This window comes from Trachurus trachurus (assembly GCF_905171665.1).
Source record: "Trachurus trachurus genome assembly, chromosome: 3".
Lineage (NCBI taxonomy): Eukaryota > Metazoa > Chordata > Actinopteri > Carangiformes > Carangidae > Trachurus > Trachurus trachurus.
In genome coordinates, this window is record NC_139893.1 from 20063959 (window position 1) to 20086977 (window position 23019).

At 40.1% G+C, this 23019-nt stretch overlaps 1 protein-coding gene across 2 annotated transcripts; it reads left to right on the forward strand.

Moving 5' to 3' along the window:
• The first annotated feature begins 577 nt into the window (after positions 1-577).
• LOC311005906 (retinoblastoma-like protein 2) lies at positions 578-14103 on the forward strand. 2 transcript variants are annotated; one of them, XM_083998513.1, is made up of 15 exons: positions 632-692; positions 2473-2526; positions 6947-7069; positions 7502-7605; positions 7974-8077; positions 8205-8342; positions 8545-8709; positions 10464-10512; positions 10662-10762; positions 10897-11073; positions 11549-11620; positions 11719-11776; positions 12485-12645; positions 12808-12975; positions 13053-14103. In XM_083998513.1, exons 3-15 carry the CDS (start codon positions 6996-6998, stop codon positions 13275-13277), a joined length of 1596 nt encoding a protein of 531 aa, XP_083854639.1. In that variant the 5' UTR covers positions 632-692; positions 2473-2526; positions 6947-6995; the 3' UTR covers positions 13278-14103. The 2 variants fall into 2 exon arrangements, with proteins under 2 accessions (XP_083854638.1, XP_083854639.1); XM_083998512.1 differs by lacking the exon at positions 2473-2526 and having other exon boundaries at positions 578-692.
• Positions 14104-23019: the final 8916 nt, after the last annotated feature.

The following is a 23019-nucleotide window of genomic DNA, read 5'->3' on the forward strand; positions in this document are numbered from 1 at the left end:
ATAATTTTCTAAGTTGATATGATTATTTTTGCTACGAGTTATATACACTTGCAAAACACCTTTACTACAGTAATATCACATAAATATTCAGAGCACAAGTTACTTTAGGTTCTTTTAGTGCCATTGCAACTGCACATCAACTACAAGAACAACCTCTTTCTTGGCATATGTTGGTCCTCCCCTGACTCTACCGTGTGCCTAGAGTCCCATCAGTGGTTAATGTTAACACATTGTTTGCACAGTAATTTGGCAGCTTCTTGTTTCAGTGCTGGATAAAGCATCTGTTAAAATAACCCTTACCGTTCTGTTTTTTTTGTAATGACACTGGTTTGATACTGTGAGCTTGTGCTTGAGAGATACAGTGTCAGTACATGAGCAGTTTAAAAGTTAAAACAAAGGGTTAACAAGTCTGTCCTCTCTACTGTAAGTCCTCCATTCATCCTCTGGGTGGCACTTAGTGTAAGTCACCACGCTGCTTCTTAGTGCTTATCATAGCAACCAGACACAGATGACAAGTCGGGGCTTGTCTGCTGACTGAGGCCAATGGGCTGAACTTCCTCAGTCTGCAGAGCAGCAGGTTGCTTGCACTGAACCATGCTGCAACTCTGCACTGCTACAGCCGGACATCACAGCAACACACTGGGGGGAGAGTGTTAGACCAGAGGACTTTTTCTGAAACCTCACCATAACTGGTAAGTGACCTGTTTATGAGTTCTGTCCTCTAACGCTACAAGAAGTCAAAAAGCTTAGCATCAATGAAGTGACAGATAAAGCACAAGAGCCATTTAATGTCAGCTGACAGCTCCAAACAAAAAAGCAACTCTGACATCACTGACTTTTGTTGCTCGACGTTCCACTGTGAGTAAGTGACTGTTTTAAAAACTTGACTGTATAGCAAGGACTTGATGCACTGAACAATAAAGCTTTATTGATGATTGAAATCAAAAACAAATCCATTTTATTTGGTCACTTGCTTACCACGTGTCTGAAAGTGAAAGTAAGGCCTAGTTTGATTTAACTCCTGTCAGTAAAGGCCACTCTGAAGGAAACAGGAAATGGGTGTGACCCAAACAAATTTGCCCTGAATTATGCATCATTTAAATGTATAGGCTATGTGGTTTGTGACATTTCCAGTCAAACAACAATACCAAACAAGCAAGCAGTGACAAGCTGTTTTATCTAAGACAAAATATAGAGATAGATAGCTAATGAAGCGTAACAGATTTGGGCCAGTTAGACAAAGAAATGTTAATGTTAATTTTATCATTTTTTTTTATTTCTGTGTCCTGTATTTTGTTGCCTGCTTTCTAATGGCAGATTGATCTGGTGTCAACGGAAGATAAACACTTCAGGGCATTGTAGGGCCTAGAACAGGCCACAGTATGATTCATGTGTACGAGGAGCTGTGTGCAAACTGAACTGATACTCTCAAGTTCCTGTTTCTGGGTTTTAGTTGGTGTCTGACTATAAAGAAATGTCTGCAGCTGTGGAAGAGAGAATTAGTACAGTGCGAGTCTTTCTAGAACCTGCAGTTTTCCCTCTACGTGGCCGGGACTGTTGACAGATCAGACACTTGTTGCCTCTCCAGATTGAAAAGCAGCTTATTTGAAGTGAGATAAGTCTGTTAAAGGTTTCTTTTATAAATGTGCCAGTGCTGCTTTAAAAGACGTATTTGAATCTTGTAGTAGAAAAAAAAAGCGACCAACAGCTGAAATTACGTGTAATGATAAAATAAAGGGATATAAATGAATGAGCTGCAATTATGATCAATAATGATCATCAAATAATGCCATTTACAGATGTAGATTGATAAATAAAAGTTATTATCTTGGAAATGTTTCAAGCTTAACAAATGATGCAGGATTGAACCTTTCTCTTGCAGATGTTAGAGGGCATATCAACTATTTTGATAACTGATTAATTGCTTGAGTAAGACATAATAATAGCAAACATTATGCCAGCTGCCTGTTCTGTGAGGACTTTCAGCTATTCTGAGTATATTTAGGTCTTGTTCAGATAATGTCTTCTACACTGCTCAAAAAAATAAAGGGAACACTTAAACAACACATCTTAGATCTCAATTAATGAAATATTGCAGTTTAAAATCGTTATTCAATATATAGTAGAGTATGTTGAGAACAAAATAACATAAAAATGATCAATGCAAATCAAAATTATCATCCCAGGTTGATTTCACACAGGTGTGATATACTTGGAGTTACAATGTGTTGTTTAAGTATTCCCTTTATTTTTTTGAGCAGTGCATTTTCTTTCATAACACAACTGACAAACTGATTGAACAAGAAAATATGATGATAAATAAAATGATATTTAAGATAATTTAATAATGAAATCACTTGCAGTCAGACATAAAATAATCTGGTCGTAAGTTGTAGCCAGGGGATCAGTGTTTCAGGTCTGAGGCCATGTTTTCCCTGGGCTAAAATGCTAATTCCTGAAGTGTGTTTTTAGATGGAATACCAACCTGTGTGTGTGGACTGGAACATGGTGTTTACAGTGAGAAAGGTTAGTTACTTTAACTAGATGGCTAGACTGACTGTAACTTTTCCACCATCTCCTAAAGACAGAGGATAACAGAAAGGCAGATTCCTTCATTTGAAAATATATTTTGTTTTAATTTTAAAAATCTGAACAAGTGATGACAAAGGAAATATCATTTGCCACAATACCATTCTGTAGCTCTGTAAGGGTGGCCAAAACTACAAAGACACAATCACTCTAGAGCGTTTCTACACATTGTCTGTTTCTCTCTCTCTCAAACACACACACCTATCACCACATGGCGTCTGCAGAAACTGTAGATGGAGGTCTGTCTGCCTCCGTGAGGACAGTTACCCAGATGATAAACGGCACATGTGGGAATCATTAGAGGAACAGAGTTTCCATTCAGGCCGGAGAGTGAGCAAGAGAACACACACACACATACACACACACATACACGTATTATTGAAATGGCTGAAGTAGAGCAAGGGCCTCAACCAGTTGAGGGAGGAGTGCTAAGATCTTATGCTTCAGTAACTGTAACAACAGGCCTATAACTCTGTGAAAAACAGCCTGTGGTAACACTGCCAGAGTCTTAGAGATGACTCTTGACCTCCATGGCGACATCACGGCCAATCTTTTTTTTTTTTTTTTACATGATACAGTCTGGTACAAAAACTCCCAAAATGGAAGCTCACGCAAAGACTCATCCAGTTCAGTCCTGATATTTTGTTTGCCAAGTCCTGGTAATGCGGTTGCTGACTCCTCACTGGAACGTGCACCGTCACGGCAGGCTTAGTCTTTGTTTAATTATGCTCATTGCTTCTCACAGAAACACATTTTCCTTCGGCATCTGAAATATTCCTTTATTCGCATGCTCAACATGACAGCTCAGTCTGCAGTCGATACTAAATGACTGAATAATTAACTTCATTGGTCAAGCTGTAGTCCCTGTTTGTTTTGTTCTGTATTTTTACATTTTCTAGTATATACTGTACAATAAAATGAAGTCAAACTCCAGACCCAGACCAGAAAGGAACATTTGGGCATTTTGGGAAATATGTACCTCACTTCCTTGTTGGTTTTAATTAGAATATTGAAAAACTTTTTACTTCTTTACACTCAATATAGCTATCTAGCAGGGGGATAGCTTTACAGTACAATGGAAAGCTCAATCTGTGTTTTTTTAAAGTAAGTTAAAGACATTTTATCTTAATTTGTAGAAATGTTATAGGCTAACCATTGGTTTACTTTTAGCCTACTTATTTTTATTGATTTGTTTTACATGTTCTTGTACAACACTGTATGGAAAAGTAGAGTTGACTTGAGTTAAGGTTTGCATAAAAACAGAACCCCTACTAATGTGAACAAAGAAATATATTCAAAGTACAGAAATAAGTTCACACAACTAATACGCATGAGTAAACAAAGGTACTACACTGAACTTATTAAAGTTCACCGGGGTGACCAGAAGAAATCCTGGCAGGTACTTAATGAAATCCTCTGTCGAAAGCATAAAGAATCTGTGATCCCTCATGCTAACAAGGAAAACTCCAGAATAACGGAAAAGGCCACTGAGAATGACAACCTCGCCAATGAATTCAACAATCATTTTATTTCTGTTGGAAAAAATCTTTCTCAAAACATTAGACAACCACATAATATCACATTTAGACATTACCTCCAAGGAAATTACCTAAACTCAATTTTTCTAAGGCCAACCGATGGAGATGAGGTGCATAGAATCACTATGAAATTGAAAACATCTCACACTGCTGGTGTAGATAACATCTCAAGTAAAATTCTTATAGCAATCATAAATGAAATTTTGGAGCCGCTTGTCTACTTTATCAACCTCTCCCTACTCAGTGGGATTGTACCCGACATGGCAAAAATCGCTAGAATTGCTGGCTGCGCTTCGCCTTGCGCTGAGATTAGACCAGGTTGGAGCTGGCGAGCTTTCGGCGCACTCTCCGCGCGGTCTATCGGCAACAAATTGTCACTGCGCCACGGTGAATCTGTCGACACCTCCCCCTGCTGCGCGACCACTCCCATCTCGGCGCACAGCAGTCTGCCAATTTACAGAATCCGCTGCGCACGTTGATGGACTGGAGGAAAATGCCACTGCGCCAGGGCTCGCCTCGCTGCGCCCCCCTGAGTTGCGCCAGGAAAATAGGGCCCTATGGCTTTAGAAAAAAGAGTACCACAGCAATGGCGATCCTTGATCTCTTAGAAAAAGTCAATGATACAATAGAAAAAGGCGAGTGTGGCATTGGAGTCTTCCTTGACTTGTCGAAGGCGTTCAACACTGTTGATTTTGAAATTATGTTAAACAAATTACAGTACTATGGCATTAGAGGCATTGCACTCAACTGGTTTAGAAGTTATATGTATGGAAGGAAACAATATATCGTTATAAACAATACAAGTCTAAATATCAAACAATGGATTATGGTGTCCCCCAAGGATCTATATTGGGACCGCTTCTCTTTATAAAATGATTTCATTCTTTCTTCTAATGTTCTACACAGGGTATTGTTTGCAGACGATACAAATTTATTTTTATCCCACAAAAATATAAAGGACCTGGAAAGGATCTTAAATGAGGAATTAATTAAAGTTGATGTATGGTTAAAATGCAATAAACTATCCTTAAATATAAAAAAGACAAACTTTATTATTTTTCGTTCAAATAGAAATCGGAGTAACATCGGGCATGTCAAAATAGAAATAAATGGCAGCCCTATTGAGAGAGTGCCGTCCACTAGATTCCTGGGGGTTCATATGGACGAATTCGTAAATTTTGGGAGCCATATTGATGAGTTAACAAAAAAACTATCAAAATATGTTGGACTATTTTGCAAACTGAGGCACTTCTTACCTAATGAAGCACTTCTAACATTATATCGATCATTATTTGAACCCCATCTTACTTACTGCAATATAATTTGGAGCAATACATTTCCCAGTTATCTGGGCAAATTGCTGATTTTACAGAAGAAAATTATACATATTATATCTTGGTCCAAATTTGATGCCTCCTCTGATCCACTCTTTCATCGATATGGTCTTCTAAAAGTTACTGAACTCAACATGTTTCATAATGTCTGCACCATGTATTCTGTTGTCAATATGCTTAATGACAGACTTTGTGACCTTATTCCAATTTCCTCTCCATCACATGCCTATCAGACTAGGATCATATTAAGGGTAAAAAACGGAAACTCAAATGTACTAGTTTCAGTATTGTTTGTAAAGGTCCGCAGTTATGGAATGATCTTGACAAAGACCTACAAACATTTTCAGCTGCACTTGTTTTCAAAAAGAGACTGAAGAGGCAACTGCTGCTGAAATATGCATGATAGTGATGAAATTTTCTCATGTTTACAATTATGATGACTGATGTTGACCAGGCTACTTGGTACTTGTTAGGATTAGGAGTTCTTCTTTTTTTTCTCTTTTCTTTTCCTTTGGGGGGGGGGTTATGGGTTGTATGTGAGTGTGTGAGTGGAAATGTAGATTACCCTGTGGCGTGAGAATGTGAGGATCGGAGTGTGAGTGTTTGGAATATATTTTGGGTTCATTTCACGCAAAATGTATTATGTGGCTATGTGTATGTCTATGTATATTTGTATGTCTCCTTCCTGTGTATGTATTCCTGTCATTTTTGTGTCTGGGCCCCTTTTAAAAGCTCTTGAGCTTCTCAGGGTGTCCCATTTCACATATGAAATTACAAATATTTTAATGATTTTAATACCTTTTCTATATGTGAATAAAGATGATGAGAGAAGGCAGCTTGTGTAGCTTTGTATGAAGTCACAAAGTACACCTGCTAGGACCCTTAAACTTACACCTTTGTTCAGTTTGCAAACTCACATGTAAAAAAATAAACAAACAGAAGTTGTGGTTGTGCGGGGGACTGCATGTTCTAATTATTTCTTATAGTTGGTAGTGGTGGTTTAGATGATGGTATTTGGTTTTGTACATTAATTTTTGTGTGTCAATGAAAACAAGCTACATTTCACAGTAATTTAGAAGGTTTTGGAGCCACCCCGGCTAGCTTTTTTTAGTGTTAATGCTAAATCGAGCTAAGCTAACGGTGTCCTGGCTGTAGGTTCATATTTAAAGTACAGACGCAAGATTGGTATCTAGCACTGGGGAAAATGAAGAAAAATGATGTCAAGCTGGAAGGCTGCACAGAAAACTGTAAGCGATGTCACAGACACAAAGTTTGTGTCTTTTACAGTCTGTGGTTTTGGTGCCAGACACCGTTTCTAGAGGCAGTTTCTCAGTGTGTGACTGTTTTCAATAGGCCCTAAAGTGGTATTAGACTGAATCAAAACAAAACAGTTCATATCATAGTTGTATTATGACTTGTGTTGGTCACCCATCATCCTTGCCTGCAGTGTTTTACCCTGACTGTCTTTTGGTGTTTCTTATCTAGGTGCCCATTCCTACTCTGGCTCCAATCCTGGGTGAGGGTGAAGGTCACCATGGCAACCAAGCCTCAGGGCAACGCACCAAATTCAAGGTTTGGCCCAAGTGAACGGCTGATCAATGTGTTAAGGTTGGTGCCACAGCCTTTGTACAGTATTATCATACATTGACCATTTTGTGTGAGACAGAGGCTCCGTGTGAGACTGTGCTTGTTGACAGCACTGCCTCTGTCTTACTGCATAAACCCTCCACCTAACCCTTACTAAAACCCTTTATAATAATGCTGCTAGGTTTAGTCACTTATCTTCGCAGGGGCCGCTCACGGTTTTTAACATCTGGTGTGTCACTGGTGAAGGGTTCAAAGGGCGGGGTTGGATAGAGACAACGGACTGTTTCATAATGTGCAAACTTAATGTCGAGGTCTGAGGTTTGAGGTTTCGTTGCATTCTTTGAGTTTTTTATGTTGCAGATTGTGGCCTTTTATTTACTTTCCCAAACAACGACTCAAGTACATTCTTTTAAAAACGTGGTCCAATTCCTTCTCTGGTTCCTTTTGATCCAGGTCCTGCTCCAGAGATCCAACCGAGGCAATTAAGGCGAGACTGAAACGTATGCTACAAATGTTTTATCTCCACTACTGCAGAAATGGAGAAAATGAGGCGAAAGGTACAGTATGAGGATAACTCTATGGCTTATCAATGGGAGAAGGGAAAAGGCACGTAAATGTTAAAAAGAAAGTCTTAATTCCAGTGTATGAAAACTGCGTTACTCATGTTCAGTATTTCTGGAGGATTTAGGACAATGGTCATCACAGGATTATTTGTTTATAGCCAACAAATCATATCATCATGACCAGGATATTCACTTCAACAATGTTTCTATGAGTAAGGCAGGGAAAAGCTGTCCCACCTACAGATCCGTAAACCCCCTCATGATTAGAGGGCACACTCTTCCTGATAACAGGGATAAAACCAAGAAGTTAAACCCTTGTTGCCGACACACCTCACTTCTAATCCATGTAATACTGTTCACAGAGATGTCACTGAAGTGTTGCTATGTGGCAGCAGCCTGGTATTACAAGATTCTGGAGAACCTGGTCAGTCAGGAGAGGAACAGACTGGGCGTCAGTGGCATCTCAGTGAGTATACTGCCCTCCTGTGGTCACATTTTTTAACTGCTTTTCAGTCTGACCATCAAGGTTTTATTTCCACAACTGGCACTTGTCACTCAGTGTTACACCTGTGATGTGCATGTGTTTGTTGCAGGAAATCTTGGATGCTGATCTGATCCAGTGCTGTCTGGTGGCCTGTTGTCTGGAGATCAGCATATGCTCAAGCCGGCTACATGTTGATTTCCCTCTGCTCCTTCACATCTTAAACGTGGCACCGTACCACTTCTGGAGGGTAAGTTTCACAGCTTGTACATTTTATGTATACAGTTTGCATATACCTCTGTGTACATGTTCAAAGAGTCAAGTGTGGCAGTCCCACACCTTTTTGCAGACAGTTTAACATCTGGTCTGGGATTTGAATTAGCAACAGAAATAAATGTCAGCTACAGTATGTCTCCTGTTAGTCTGACAGTTTCTGTGCTGTGCTGTGCCAGGTGATTGAGCTGGTGCTGCGTGCTGATGCGGGGCTGCATCGTGCTGTTGTCTTACACCTTGCCCAAGCAGAGGACAACGTTCTGGAGAGCTTGGCCTGGACCAGCAACTCACCGCTGTGGGAGGAAATCCGAGCCAACGAGGGCTGTCTGCCTACCTGCCAACAGGTTGGCAAGAGCACACAAACACTCTACACCTGGCATCAGGGGGTTATTTAAGATTATACTCAATGTTCTCTCAAGGTGACACTACTTTCTGTGTAAGATTGAACTATAAATATGATATGATACTTCTTTTCTTTCCTTCTAACAGTACAACCATTATCAAGTGCTCACATATATTTTTTCAAAATTCACATTCACTTATTTGGCACATGGTTTATCCAAAGCAAGGACAAAGTACAAGAAGATTAGGGCCCCCTAGCAAGGAATCAGACTAAAAGTGATTTAGGAAGTTTCTGAGAGCAACTCTGAGTAAGGAGGGGACAGAAACTTTTATCTTAGTTAGGAGGTGTGGTTGACCCCTTTGCTAGGGATGACTCATTCTTTTTTAAGCTCTGATTGGTTGTTAGAATAAAGGAGGGAAAAACAAACGAAATGCACTCATAGTGGTGAATGGACAGTGAAATTCACCGATCACAGAACTTAGTTATTAAGAAAATAATTGTATGTCATCAACAACTTAACAAAGTTCAATAAATTGTTTAAAAGAAGCTGCAAATTGTTTGAACATACAGACATGTGTTTACATGCCGATAGTTATAAGATATGTATTTGCTTATGTTTAATCGCCATCCTGGTCATTTTGCATACTGATTTGAGAGGGAAACTCCGGAGTTACAGCAAAAGCCAAGAGGCAGACTGGAACACATCGCACAGCAAATTAATGTATCGTCGTCCGTTTGTGGGCCGACAGCTACAGTAGCTATGTGCTGTAATTGATCACTGTGCTGACAGAGGGTTTTGAAAGTCATCACTGCTGCATCAGTGTATTTTTGCAGTTAAATATTATAATGGTGCGATTACCTTCATTTCTGCTGTTATTGCAGTATTTCACGGTGGGAGGTCAACCACAAACATAATCCCTGCACAGTCTAATATGTAGTGTTTAATTGAATCGCTGTCATTCAGTGTTTGGAGAATATTTCTCTGATGTCTCTGTCTTTCTGCCATTTCCTTCTTTTAGGCCTCTTAAAAGTCCTCCTCCTCCTCTTAACAGTTTGTCACCTTAGGAGTTATCTTAAGGGCTAAGATACTTTGTGAATAACCTTTATCTTTAGAACGTCCTACTTTTAACTTTAAGGGGAAATTCTAAGGTTTTTCTTGAGCTACTTCTAGCCTTAGGATTCTTTGAATATGGGCCCTGGTGTAGAAGTGCACTGAAAGTGCATAGTAAGTGCTTGTCAGGTACGTTAGGGTTGAGAGGTGTTACTGTAGGAGGGGAGGTACTCTCAGGAGACGGAGTGAAGATACAGAGGAAAACCTCTGCTTTGATCGCATTTGGTAGTTTGCTCCACTATCAGGGGACCGGCAGTGACATCAGTCTGGACTACTCTGGCTTGTGGTCCCTGTGGACTGTTCCTGACTGAGACTGCCTTGTGCTCACGGAAGTCAGTAGTAGGTGACATTCCTTGAAAGAGTATAAGCCTATTTAGTTGAGTTCAAGTACATGTAGATGGGTGCAGACCTACAAGTCACTATGAGGGGAAGCAACACTGAGCTGAATTTGATTCGTAAGGCCATCGGCAGACAGTGGAGGTCAATGAGCATCAGAGAGACATGTGAGCTTTTAGGCTGATCATATTCTGAACTTCTGTAAGGGTTTCACTGTGCATGAACTAAGGCTCACCATCAGGGAATGGCAGTAGTAGTAGCAGTAGTTTACACATTCATGGCTTTAACCTGGGCTTTGTGTCATATAGGTGATGTCTCCTTCATGGCTGGAGAATTCTGACGCAAACCAACCAGGAGGTATTAAACTGTGTTAATTAAGTCTCCTCTTTCATTAGTTGTAATTCTTTAATTTTTAACACACGTTTCTTGATGTATTACATTCCTTAAATATAAATTGATGAAAGTATTTTGAATATTGATTGACTAATGACCTCTGTTTTTGCCAGTGGATGTCAGAGCTGGTCGTTCTGCCAGCACCAGCCAACAACGCTCCCCATCAGCTGTGAACAGGCCCAAGGGAAACTCCTTCCATCTGTTTGTTCGCAAGGTCTGTTGATCCACAACACCAAAATGGTCTGTTAGTGTATAAACCGATATTCTGTTATATTGTTCCAAAATACAGTCACAATAATGTGTTTATCATGATCAGTTTATTGTGCTGATGTTTTCTTTTTGCCCCAGGTTTACAGGTTGATGTCCAGGCGGCTGAAAGAGTTGTGTACCACACTGGACATTTCTGATGAGCTGCGGCTGAAAGTCTGGACCTGTTTTGAGCACTCTCTGGTCCACTGCACCCACCTCATGGTGGACCGTCACCTGGACCAAATGCTCATGTGTGCCATCTACATTACTGCTAAGGTGGGTTTGGATTTATCTGTGGAGGGCTTAGCATTTCTAATGATCAATAATTGATTTGGTAAACATGCTAGTGTATGAGGCTAATCTGAGGATGATAACTGTTTAAAAAAAAGGTCAATTTGAGCTATTATACGATGAAAGATATCATTCAGTAACTTCACATTCTCACGTACCTAACGCATATTTTTTCCAGTGATGACTCAATAATGTTGATGTATTAATGTCTTGACTGTCAGAATAGGGAGAGCAGCCAAATGCCAATGCCATCCTCTTCTATTTATTCTGGAAGTGGAGTGTTCACTGCTGATCAATGACATAATATGACTATTATTAATCATGTTTTTTATTGGTATTAATGGGCATTTTCCTAGCACTCATAGACTTGTTAACACTATTAATTAGCAGCTAGTGTTTCATTCATTTCAAGGCAAACAATGAATTACCTAACTTGTGCTTATTTGCATTGCTTTTACAGATCACCAAGGTGGAGATACCCTTTAAGCACATAATGAAATGCTACAAGTCACGGCCACATGCTGGTAAAAGTGTAAGTTTGTTATAAGATTATTCCTGCAATCTCTGTAGTACACAAGTGGATCAACCCCTGAGGCTGTGTTGTATGAACATGACTGTTTCTGTCCTCAGGTCTGCAAAAATGTGTTGATTTCAGGAGACGCAGAAAATTCTATCACTGAAAACAACAGTAAGACTCCCTTTAAATAATAATAAAAAAGACCAATGCATGAGGAAGGGCATCAGCACCTACTACTCTGACATAAAGCAGTCAACATGGTTCTCATGAGACAATAAATACATATGGGACAGAGAACATGCAGTATATTAATTCATCTATATAATTAATAATAATATAATTGTGCCTGTTTATTGAACTGTCAGATGTTTTTTACTTGAGATTTCTAATAGAGTATAAATCATTCTAATTTGTGAACAGATTATACTTGTTGTGATTTTTTTTTATTATTGCAGTGACATAGATCCGCCCTGTTTGCCCAAATGAAACACTTCATCTTTCACAGCCACAGGAAAACAAGTTGATTAATTAAACTCATGATTAAAGCACAAATTGCCTCATAAACATCAGCAAAGCCTGCTGTAAATCAATAGCTTCCCTCACTGGCATTGTGTGCATATTTATTGGTACGCAGATTAAAAATGCTAATTTTCCTATGTCTGTGTCACCACCATGTTACCTTTAGCTTATCTTCCACAGCAAAATCTATAGTCGGCCATAAGTCAAGAATTATGTAGCTGGGGAGCTACGTAATGGCAAAATGAGACCCACAAAGTAACCACAATAATTCACACCGTATCTCCTGCATGATATCAGTAATGTAAGAAAATATGATGTAATTTCAAGATTAGGAGTGATTTATTTTGTTGAATATTACAGATAATGGACACCACAGTAACAGTATCCCCACTCCCGACTCACCATCAACGCATTATCCAGGATCCCCTCAGGAGCAGAGGGGCAATCTTATCTACTTTTACAACCAGGTCTACACGACAAAGATGCAGCACTTTGTCAAGCAGTTTGCCCCGACCTGTGGGGTAAGTGAACCATTTCAGCTGGTTGGGTTTTACTGAGTAAATAGAACGAGAGAGGGTAACAAGCTGAGGTCACAAATGCTGTAATATACTGTGATACTTTATTTATCTCTGATTTGGATACGACAGGATTTTCTAACATGTGTTTGTGTCACTTTTATGCAGGGTGATACTCCTCCTCTGTCCCCATACCCCCTACAGTGGAAAGCATCTCCTCAGAGACACCAGCTGAGCAGCAGCCCCAACATCTTCATTTCACCGTACAAACCTGAAAACCTCTCCCCCACTCAGCCCACCGGCCTGTGCTACTATTTCAACTCAAGTCCTCCGGAGGTCCGTCTGTGGACATGTTTGTGTTATCTTGAAATGACATTTCATGGAGAATGAAGATTTTCTTTCTGTTTTCACAGCGTTTGCGTGAGATCAACAACATGGTCAAGACAGGCAGGTCACCCAACAGACGAAGGTACGTGGTGTCTCTGGATGAGGAGGGAGAGGACAGTCCCTCGGCCAAAAGGCCTCGTCTGGACAATCAGTCGGCCTGGCAGAGAAGACTGAGGAACGTGGCGAACGATCGTGCCACAACAAGGAGACAGGACCAGTTCTCTCCAGTTACAAAGGCTAAACTACACTAGAGCAGAGAGGAGCATAAAGTCTCTCTCTGCTCCTGTTTCTGCAACCGTAACAACGGTGTCAGGAGTCAGAGGGAGAGCACAGAGCAGCTTTGTCTTCCTATCTGTTCAGACTTCCTTAGGGTCAAGTTCCTTGTCAGCTCAAACTGCTGTCTGCAGCCTGTGCTAAAATTGAGCTTTTTTCTTTTTTTGCTCTATACTGTTCTTGACACCAACAATGTGGTCTAGGTGTCCTTGACTAAGACACTTAACCTCCAGCTCATTGGCCAATGGTAAAAGATGGTGGCAGTAGAGGGCAGCTCTCAGCTGGAGGTGTGTGGTGCTGTGTGAATGTGAAGTGGGACATGTAGCTGTAAAGGGCTCAACTGACTTTCTGCAGGTAAATAAAGGCAATAACAATAACTGAGAGAGGGGTGCAGTTAAAACAGCTGATAGTGTGGAGCAAGCTTGTTTTTCCAGATTGTATTCTGTAATCCTGTATTTTTTAATGTTTATATATTTTAAAGATGCTGAGGTAGTGAAACTCACAGAAGAATGTAATGATTATGCTTTTGATTTCCATGTATTTGCAGTTTTGTTCTATATTATAACTTGCTTATGTAATTTACAAACAAACGTGTGCCCTATTTTGCTTACGTGTTTGAAGAGAAAAAAAGAAAGAAAAGAAAGACTGCTAGCATTAAAAATTATTCAGAAAGGTTTGTGAAACTAAAAAAGTTTAAAAAAAAAGAATAATATCTTTACATCCCATAATTGGAGTCAGCCAGAGCTTGTCAGTCAAAACAGTTACAGAGGAAATGTATTAAAGTGTATATTATTGTTTAATGCAGCATGTTTTACGTCCAATTTTTGAAAAGCAATCAGTGTCAATGGAGTCCTGAGAATTTAAAGTGCATACCGTAATTCACAATATCTTCAGAAACTGATGCAAATGAACCAGTGTTTCTTTGTGATATAGTAACTATAATATCTTGAGAGACCAAACTAATTAATTGCATAACACTGCATCAAGAAATAATACAAACAAAATGTACAAAATGTTGGTCTCCTTTTGATGAATTTCAACAAAATAAAAACTAGAAGTTTAGCTAAATTTGCAATCTTCTTGTGGCTTGAATTTTGTAATGAATGATGGTTTTCTTGCATAAAAAAAAGAAAGAATATGACACTAAGAGGAAAGTCAGTGAGATATGTTTGTTAAGGTCGCTGCGGATTGTGGGAAAAACAACCATAGCTGTTCTCCCTAAATGGAAAAGAACACAACTCCTAGAGTAAAACATGGTAGGCTGCATCATGCTGTGCGGCTGCTTTGCTGCCTTTTGGTCCTGGAGACAGCAAATGTATCAAAAGAATGATGAAATCACAAGATTACCAAGACATTTTTGAGTGAAAGGTGTCACCCGGTGTTTATTGGTCTTATAGTTAGAAATACTTTCTTCTTAATAGGAAATATGTTAATTATATTAAAATGTCATATTTTTTTATTAAAATAGCATAATTTCTCCATGTCCATCAATTTCATATTCCACCCCGTCACACCAATGTAATTTTGTGCCAAAATGCAATAAACTTCCTGTAAGGAAACAGGAAGTGACATCATTCAAGAGTTTGAAGGAGGGAAGTGCAAACAATGATGAGTTCTGATTTTTCTTTTAGAACATTTTTGGTAAATTTTTCTTTCAAAACCTTCTCTGTTAAGCATAGCATATCCACCCCGTCACACACAAAAAGTGGGGAAAACAATTTTTAAATCAAAATTTCAAATTACATTTGTATAAATCCTTAATTTTACGATGTAATTCCATGCTAACTGCAGTGTTAGCTTTTAGCACATCCAGAAATTTGGCGATATTGCTTTAGATTTTCCACCCCGTCACACACTAAAGTGAGGGGGGGAATCAGTGGCACTGTTCTTCATATTGAATTAGTATAAAATATTTAAATCTCTATCACTTTCACACTTCCCTCCCCCTGCATCAAATTAAACACTTTATTCTGTGTTATCAGTATGATTTTGGAAGATTAAGATCTTTAAATTTTGTCCATTCCACCCCGTCACAATATTTTTAAAAGATTTTTAAAAAATAATTGTAAAGTTCATTGACAACTGCTGGGACAGCTGGAGATGTGCGTTAGGTTTGTGTACCTGAATAGCTGCAACACACTTTTTTTTACACTTTATTAATAATTATATAGGTACTGTAACAAAACTGTCGAGCCATCAGGAAGGTTGAAATTGAAATATCAATGCAGAATCAGTGTCAACCATGGAGCATAAAAAGACATGACATCACTGAGCCTCCTCCTGTCTATAATATAATTATCCCATGGGTCTTTTCCTTTCTCCTTCTTCTTCTCCTCCTCCTCCTCCTTCTGCTTCTTCTTCTTCTTTTGAATTTCCGGTCCGGCAGGCAAAGTCTGGCTCACTGCTGCCTCCCCTGGTTGACTAAAATGAAAAGGCCAACTACATTACACGTCATGTTACGCAGAGTGGTGCGCACGGTGCAGATCAACTTCCTGCTGCGCAACAACAAAATCTGCGACCGCACGTGTGTGTGAACGCGTAACATAATTTGTCAAACAGTGACAGACAGGCGTGCACACGCTGCTTTATGCGTACGCAGCTTTTGTCACGCGTGAAATACAACCTGCGCGTAACAGCGCACGCACGCACGCACGTGTAACAAAGTAACCATGCGCGCACACACGTCGCTGTGCGTCTTTCCGGTTGTTTTGACATCGATTTCACCCCATAGTGTGTGTGCGTGTGCGTTCATTATTATCCTAAGTGTTTTTTCCTTTAGCTCAGTAATCTTGAACATTTCCTTAAAATGTCCTGGTTACATACAGTCTCTGCATCCTGTCTAATATTCCTAATAGAATCATTCTCTGTCAGCACACAGACTGTTCTTTGGTGTCTGTTGAATTTGCACTGACTTTGAAGTTTAAGCAGCTCAGGCGGAGGGGCCATTGACTTCTTTGTCACCTCCCCTGCCAAGATCTGGTTAGAGTCATTGTTATTCCAATCATTCACCATTTAAGAATTATGGACAGAATGTGAATGGTTTTTTATGGCCTTCCCTTGATCAGTGCCTTGATACAGTCCTGTTCCCCCTCATGGTTCGGTTTTTGCTCTGGTAAAACACTGACAACTGTGAGACTGCTGTGTGTGTCTTTCCACATCATGTCCAATCAGCTGGACTGACCACAGGTGGACTTCAGTCAAGTTGTAGAAACATCTCAGAGACAATCGAGAGAAATGCTGAATTTCAACAATGTTTTATGTCAATGTGATATTTCAGTTTTTCATTTTTAATACATTTGTCAAAACTGCTGGAATTACCAAAAGGCTGCAGCATAAAGAAATTGAAGTGGGCACTTTCTCCCTTATGAAAGTATTTATTTATAGGCTTGTTTTTACCCAACAGAGCAGCAGTACAGACCAATCAGGAAAGGGCACAACATTAATAATACATTTTTTTGATTACATCTCAGTGATTCCATCCTCGTACAAAGCTGTGTATCTGACCTAGTGTTTTGTTTCCCATTTCCTGTACGTTAAGACTCATTAAGCCTGTAAATAAAAATCTGCTGACTCAAGCTGACTGATGATAAATGAATTCCTCTGACTGAATGAGAACAGAAAATACCAGCACATCCATTGTGGGAAAGGTGGTTACCATGGCTGCCCTGTGACTGACACACAATCCCTTTCAGTGTTTATCATTAACTATGTTTTGGCATGCTACTGAGTTAATTCTCAACCAGTGTTGCTTAGGAAGTCATTACAAAAAGGTGGCAGGACCAGCAGACAATGGCTCGTAAAATAAAACCAACAATCAGGTGCCCTGACTCAGAGGGCGGTCTCAGTGTTGTCATAGAGAACAAAGGCACCCAAGCCCAAAACACTCACACGCTTTTTAAGGTTTTGACTGGTGTTTTAACACCTTATACCCCTCTTGGCTCCCATCAACTGAAGACTGCACTGCAGACTCTGTAGATTTTGCCAAATCATGGGTTGTAACACAAGCCGGGGGACCACAGCAATGGATCCTTCTGAAAAGCCTGAGGAAAGGCCAAAGACGGCCACCTCCACCAAGGAGGCGCCTGCAGAGGAAACAAATGCAACAACAGATAAAGACAAGGACGAACCAACAGAGAATTCCAGCTGAGTGCCATCAACACCTCATCCCAAACTCTTCTCAAAGTAAGAGAAATAACCAATTTCACCAGAACTGTCTTGTTTTTACGAGAAAATATTATTCACAGACTTGTGCATGAAGACTATTTTTCCATTTTACCTTACCTGACTCTGCACTCTCATTCAGTTTTGTATCTATGAAACAAGGATATCGCACCTCCCCATAAAGCAAGCAATTTATGACCATCGCATTGGGGTCACTTTGATACAATCACCTCTATAACTTGACCGCTACGTCTCTCTGAGGCTATCTGACATGACAAATGGGCTGTGTGGTGACTGAGATGGGCTCTGTGTGTCTGTGTCGCAGTGTGTACAGATTGGCCTGTCCGGGGTGAAGGAGGGCCTGTCAGCAGGAGGAGGCGACGCTGCACTACTGTCCATCAACCTCTGTGTCATCTGGGCCAACCGCACACACACAAATGCACAGAAATCCACCTGTTATGTTCATATTTGAAAATCTATTTTGTGATAAATACACTGTGTTGTGTTCAGTGTACCCGTGTTGCCTTTATATTCTTTTTTTAGCCCTCATTTAGATCTTTGCACAGCCCCCCTGTGGCGTCCTTTGCATCGCCTTTGTTTGCTTTTCCCAGCAGTTATGTGTTCATTCTCCTCTCCTCCTCCTCTGAAGTGCTTGCACACCTCTGGTCAGGGCTGATAGTTACAACACACTCTTTCAAACGCTTCCAATTCTGCTGCAGGCTAAAGCAGCAAGCCTTTAAGATAGTCAGCTTATGTTTCAGCTGTGGGTACCTTGCAGCTCTCCAGCTAGATAGCATGCTCTGCATATCAGAGACTGTTTCTGCTGTTCATTTGGACAGTCGGAGACAGTGAGTGCTTTATACAGCGAATCATGAAATGCTGCCAAGGGTTATGAAAATGTTCCAGCACCTTCCAATTTTTGCCACCAGGGGGCATTGGCAACCTCCCCACACAGTTCCCTCTGCTGCCACCAGGGAGCAGAAGTGATCTTCCCACATTTGCTGGGAGACATCTGAGGCTGGCTCCATTTGCTGAAGACATTTAATCTGAAATATAGGTTGTAAGTTTATTACCAGCTAGTGAATGGAGCTGGAATGGAATAGCCATTTCACAAAGTATATCAAAAATACCCATCTCAGAGGCAGCGGGAAATTACATGAAAATATTACCATTATACAAATGGAAAGTGTGATTGAATAATGTGCTAGAGAAGATAAATGAAAAGCACTTTGTTGGAAAACGTGGTACTAAATAGGTTTTTAATTTCAGTAGTGGGATAAAAGAAGCGCATTTTTAGCCCATTTTACTGCCAATTGATCAGTGGTTCCACACCTGCAGATAGAGAGGGGGCCTTATCGTCTCATTATCATTTAATTAATATGCATACACACATGCCAATTATCTTTCCTCTGCCATTTAGCAAAAATGAGACATTGATGTTTTAATGGTACCGGAATGGATAACTCTGCTGTTGCTTTAAAGACAAGGCAGCCACATTGATTGACATAGCTGGGAAATGTTAAAAGAGACAATTGAATTAAAAGCAACCTGAAACACTTGATTATTATATTAATACTTCTCAGCAGCTCAGCCATTTGCTGTCCTTCGCAAGGGCTGTAATCCTGTGATCTAGCACAGTTTTTTTATTAACTCTCTTGTGCAAGATATAAAAAGGGCAAGGCTTATGGTGCAGTATGTGTGTGTATATATACACACACACATATACATATATATCTACCAATGAGAATCCATTATGGAAACATTTTATTTGAAGGACATGCAGAATAGCAAGCTATTAAATTTTTCCACTGTGCCATGACTATGAAAGTACCGAAGGCCACACCAAGTGAAGCAAACCCAGGATGAAAGTTATATTAATCATTATTCGGTTTACTGTACTGTGCGCTGAATTTATGTTCATGAGTCACAGGCCAGTGTTATGTACCAGCGAAATAGGCAATATTATGGAAGGGAGCACTATTGACATTTTTCATTTGTGCATAAATGCCCCTCGTTGCGCATTATGCCCAAGGCTGTTTTTTTGTTGTTTTTTTTTATCTTTGAGCCCAATGCCACAATGGTATAATGTTAGAGTGATTCTGTATGATCAAAAAAGAAAGAGAGCGCCAGTGCCATACAAACCTAGGATCCATGACTGTTCCACACACAAAACATCACAAAGGACAAACTTTGTGCTACTGGAGGCAGCTGTTCACAGGATTGTGCCAAAAAAAGAGGGCAAACAGAAAATGAGAAGGGCAACTAAAAAAAACTCTCTGGGGTGTAATCTCCTTACTCAGTAATGGACCATTTATATGACATGTATAATGGGTTGCCACAAATATTCACAAGTAGTGGTCTTATTTTCAGCTAGCCTCTCTTTAAAGATGTGTTCTTCACAGGGTATCTTTTGTGAATATATGATCAGAGGCACGACAGCCCCACTCTTTAATCTTACACTGGCCTTGAAGAATGTCACTGATTCCAACCACCATGCCCCCTCCCCCTCCTCCTACTCCTCCCCCTCCTCCTCCTCCATCCCCACCACCAACACCACCACCACCAACACAACTGCAGGCTACAGAGAGTGTCGTATTATTCGCACTGCGGTGCAATAACACATGTTTTTTGTTGTTGAGAAGGCTTATGGGCTCGTGTTAAAAAAAGACAAATCACTAGACACTCACAAAAACTTCACACAGTTGGCCTGAAGTGTCACTAGTACAAAATGACAATAATCATACTGAGGAAGTATAATAATGTGACAGGACGAGAAAAAAACTAGTTTCAATGTCGGTTTGACCCTCAAAGTGCTCTGACTCTGCTGTTCATGTGGGCTAACTTGTGACTGCGCAATGAGAATGAATGAAGAAAACATGTTGAGGAAAATAAGAGGTTTTCGTCCACATCAGTCTAACAAATCTCAGCTGCTATTTACTAAAGTGGTATTAGCTCAACAGGTTCATCCATACTGCCTTGGGATCCCCCGGTCCTGCTCAGCAGTCATGAGGTCTGTATTTAAAACAAATATGAGGCACTAGTTTGGATGCTTTCAAAATATTCAAGATAAGGCTATAAATGCATTTCATCAGTATTTGTTCTGACCACACTTTTAAAGCAGCTCTAGCTCTTGTCTGTACATTTGTGACATATGCATCTTGGACAACTTGCTCCAGTTCTTCTGTCTCATCATGCAATCTCTGGCTCCACAATCTACACTATGCTCTATACTGCTAATCTCTGAACATATGACTCTGAATGAATTGGGAACTGCTCTGACGCCTCCATGATGATATTGTGTGATGGAGAAGAATCAAAATATGTCAAATATTTCAAAGATCAGAACAGGATTGGTCCAAATGTGACACTTGTATCAGAGAATTGTCATTTTCATACAATGGCATACGTGAAAATTAACAGCATTCAGACCAACAGAGAAAAAATGAATGTGTCCCAACATAAAGAAACCAAAATCAAAAAAGTGCTGACTGAGAAAGCAAAAGTCATCATGTCACTTAGAGAGAAAGAAAGGCTAATGGTAATTCATCAGTTTGTTCTGATTCTCTACTAAGTTTATGATTTGAGGTGCTGCTTAAAGCAACATTGCGGAGTTTCAGCTCAGTGCTTCCACCATCTGGTTGAGAAACGCGGTGTTTCGTACCCGTGCAGGGAAGTTACATAGTGCAGTTTCAGCCGACGCAACCCCGCTCAGGCTGCAGCGGCAGCACCATTCATCCTATTAACCATTTTTCTACCATTGCAATGAGTCTGGAAACATTATTTTAAGGCCGAAAAACTCCGCAATGTTACTTTAAAGGAGCACACATCAAAAAGGCATGTCCCTGGAGCAAAGCTGCTCACAGTCTATCTACCCACTGCTTCCAAAAGGATTCACTCGAAGTTGATCACAAATGAATACAGGGACTGAAATATCCTACCATTAAGTTTTTTGTCAAATGTCATAGCAATGAAAAGTCTGTAGGACACTGCAAATAGATTATGAATGAGTGGAAAACCCTATAAAGTCCTGGAGGCAAATAAGATTTAGCTGAAGATAAAGGTCAGGGCGCTGGAGGAGAGATACAGGGAGGCATGTGGACAAGGATGACTTGATTATCCTGGATGGGAGCACAAAGAGACATGTCCTTTTGCAACAGGGTTAGAAGAAATATCATCTTCTAATAACAGGAGGAAAAGCTCCAGCTTTCCAGCTTTAAATGCTCAAATCATGGAAGTAAATAAATTCCTACATAAAGAGATTCATTTCTACAACACAAGTTCTGGAAGTGATATCTATTTTTTAACTGCCTATATCTTAGATATAAGATATAAAGTATCCCTGGGGTCTAAGTGTGATTAAGTGGACTTACCCAGTATAAGTCTTTGGAATTGGAACAATGTACTTTAATTTTGAACAAATCAGTATGTGTGACCAGTGTTCACCTTTAAATTATAGATAAATATTTGAGGAGTCACCCCAGTTTGTAGAGTGTCTGCACCTGATGTGTTCCTCAGCGAGAGGAGAGTGACTCTAGCACTGGCTAAGTCATTACTGTAGCTCTAACTCACTGCAGGAAAATACACACAACTTTTCTATATGGCTGTGTGGCACGAATGTGTGCACGTGTGCATGGCGAGTTCATGTAGAGTAATGCCTTTCAAAGAAAATGGTGAAAAATAGGAAATTGTACTCCAAATGTCATTCATTCAGCTCGGGTGTCGGGATGACCTTCAGCAGAATCAGCTCTTCCTATTGTGAACGTGGACGACCAGGCTCTGTAAAATATCAAATTTGATAAGAAAAGAAGTCTGTGTGAAAGCAAACGTGTGATGGTAGCCACTGTATGGCCAGTGTGGGTTCAGACATGTTATCTACATGGACGGACACAAGTGCGCATTATATGTGCTGCTGTTCATTAGATAACCTTTGCGAATACACTCATAATCAATACACTTCATAGATTTTTGTTTCATTTAGCTGGTTAACTCTTTGACTGCCAGCCATTCTCACAGCAGCTTCCTCCAGCTTGCCAGGCATTTTCCAGCTTTTTGACTGATTTCCGTAGACCCACCATATATTATGTACTGTTACTAGATACACATTCAACCCATCAAAGGAAAGATGAGGGTCTCTACTTTCCAGCAAAAAAACCTGTTTGTTTCTATCTTGTTCCAGTCTTGTGAAATTGGCGGTTGAATATAGGTTAGTTTAGCCCAAAATGCTATTTTGGCACCAAAATCTTGAGAAAAAGAGGTTTTTGTGTCGGCTGTCATTTTCAGGTGAACCAGTACAATTGGCTCCTTTATATTTTGCTTTAGTGATGCCTCAGCATCTGTACAGTTGTTCTCTTGTAAACAACAACTAAATCAACACTGACAAATGACTTTTGATGACAACAGACAAAACATTTAGCTACTGACACACACTACTGCAGGCTTTTTTCTTTCTTTTCTTTGAGTTCCAACTTTTTCTTTCCTTTTTTTTAGTGTGTGTGCGTACGTGACGTGTGCATGTACGTGTGCGTGTGTGTGTGCGTGCGTGTGTGTGCGTGTGCGCGG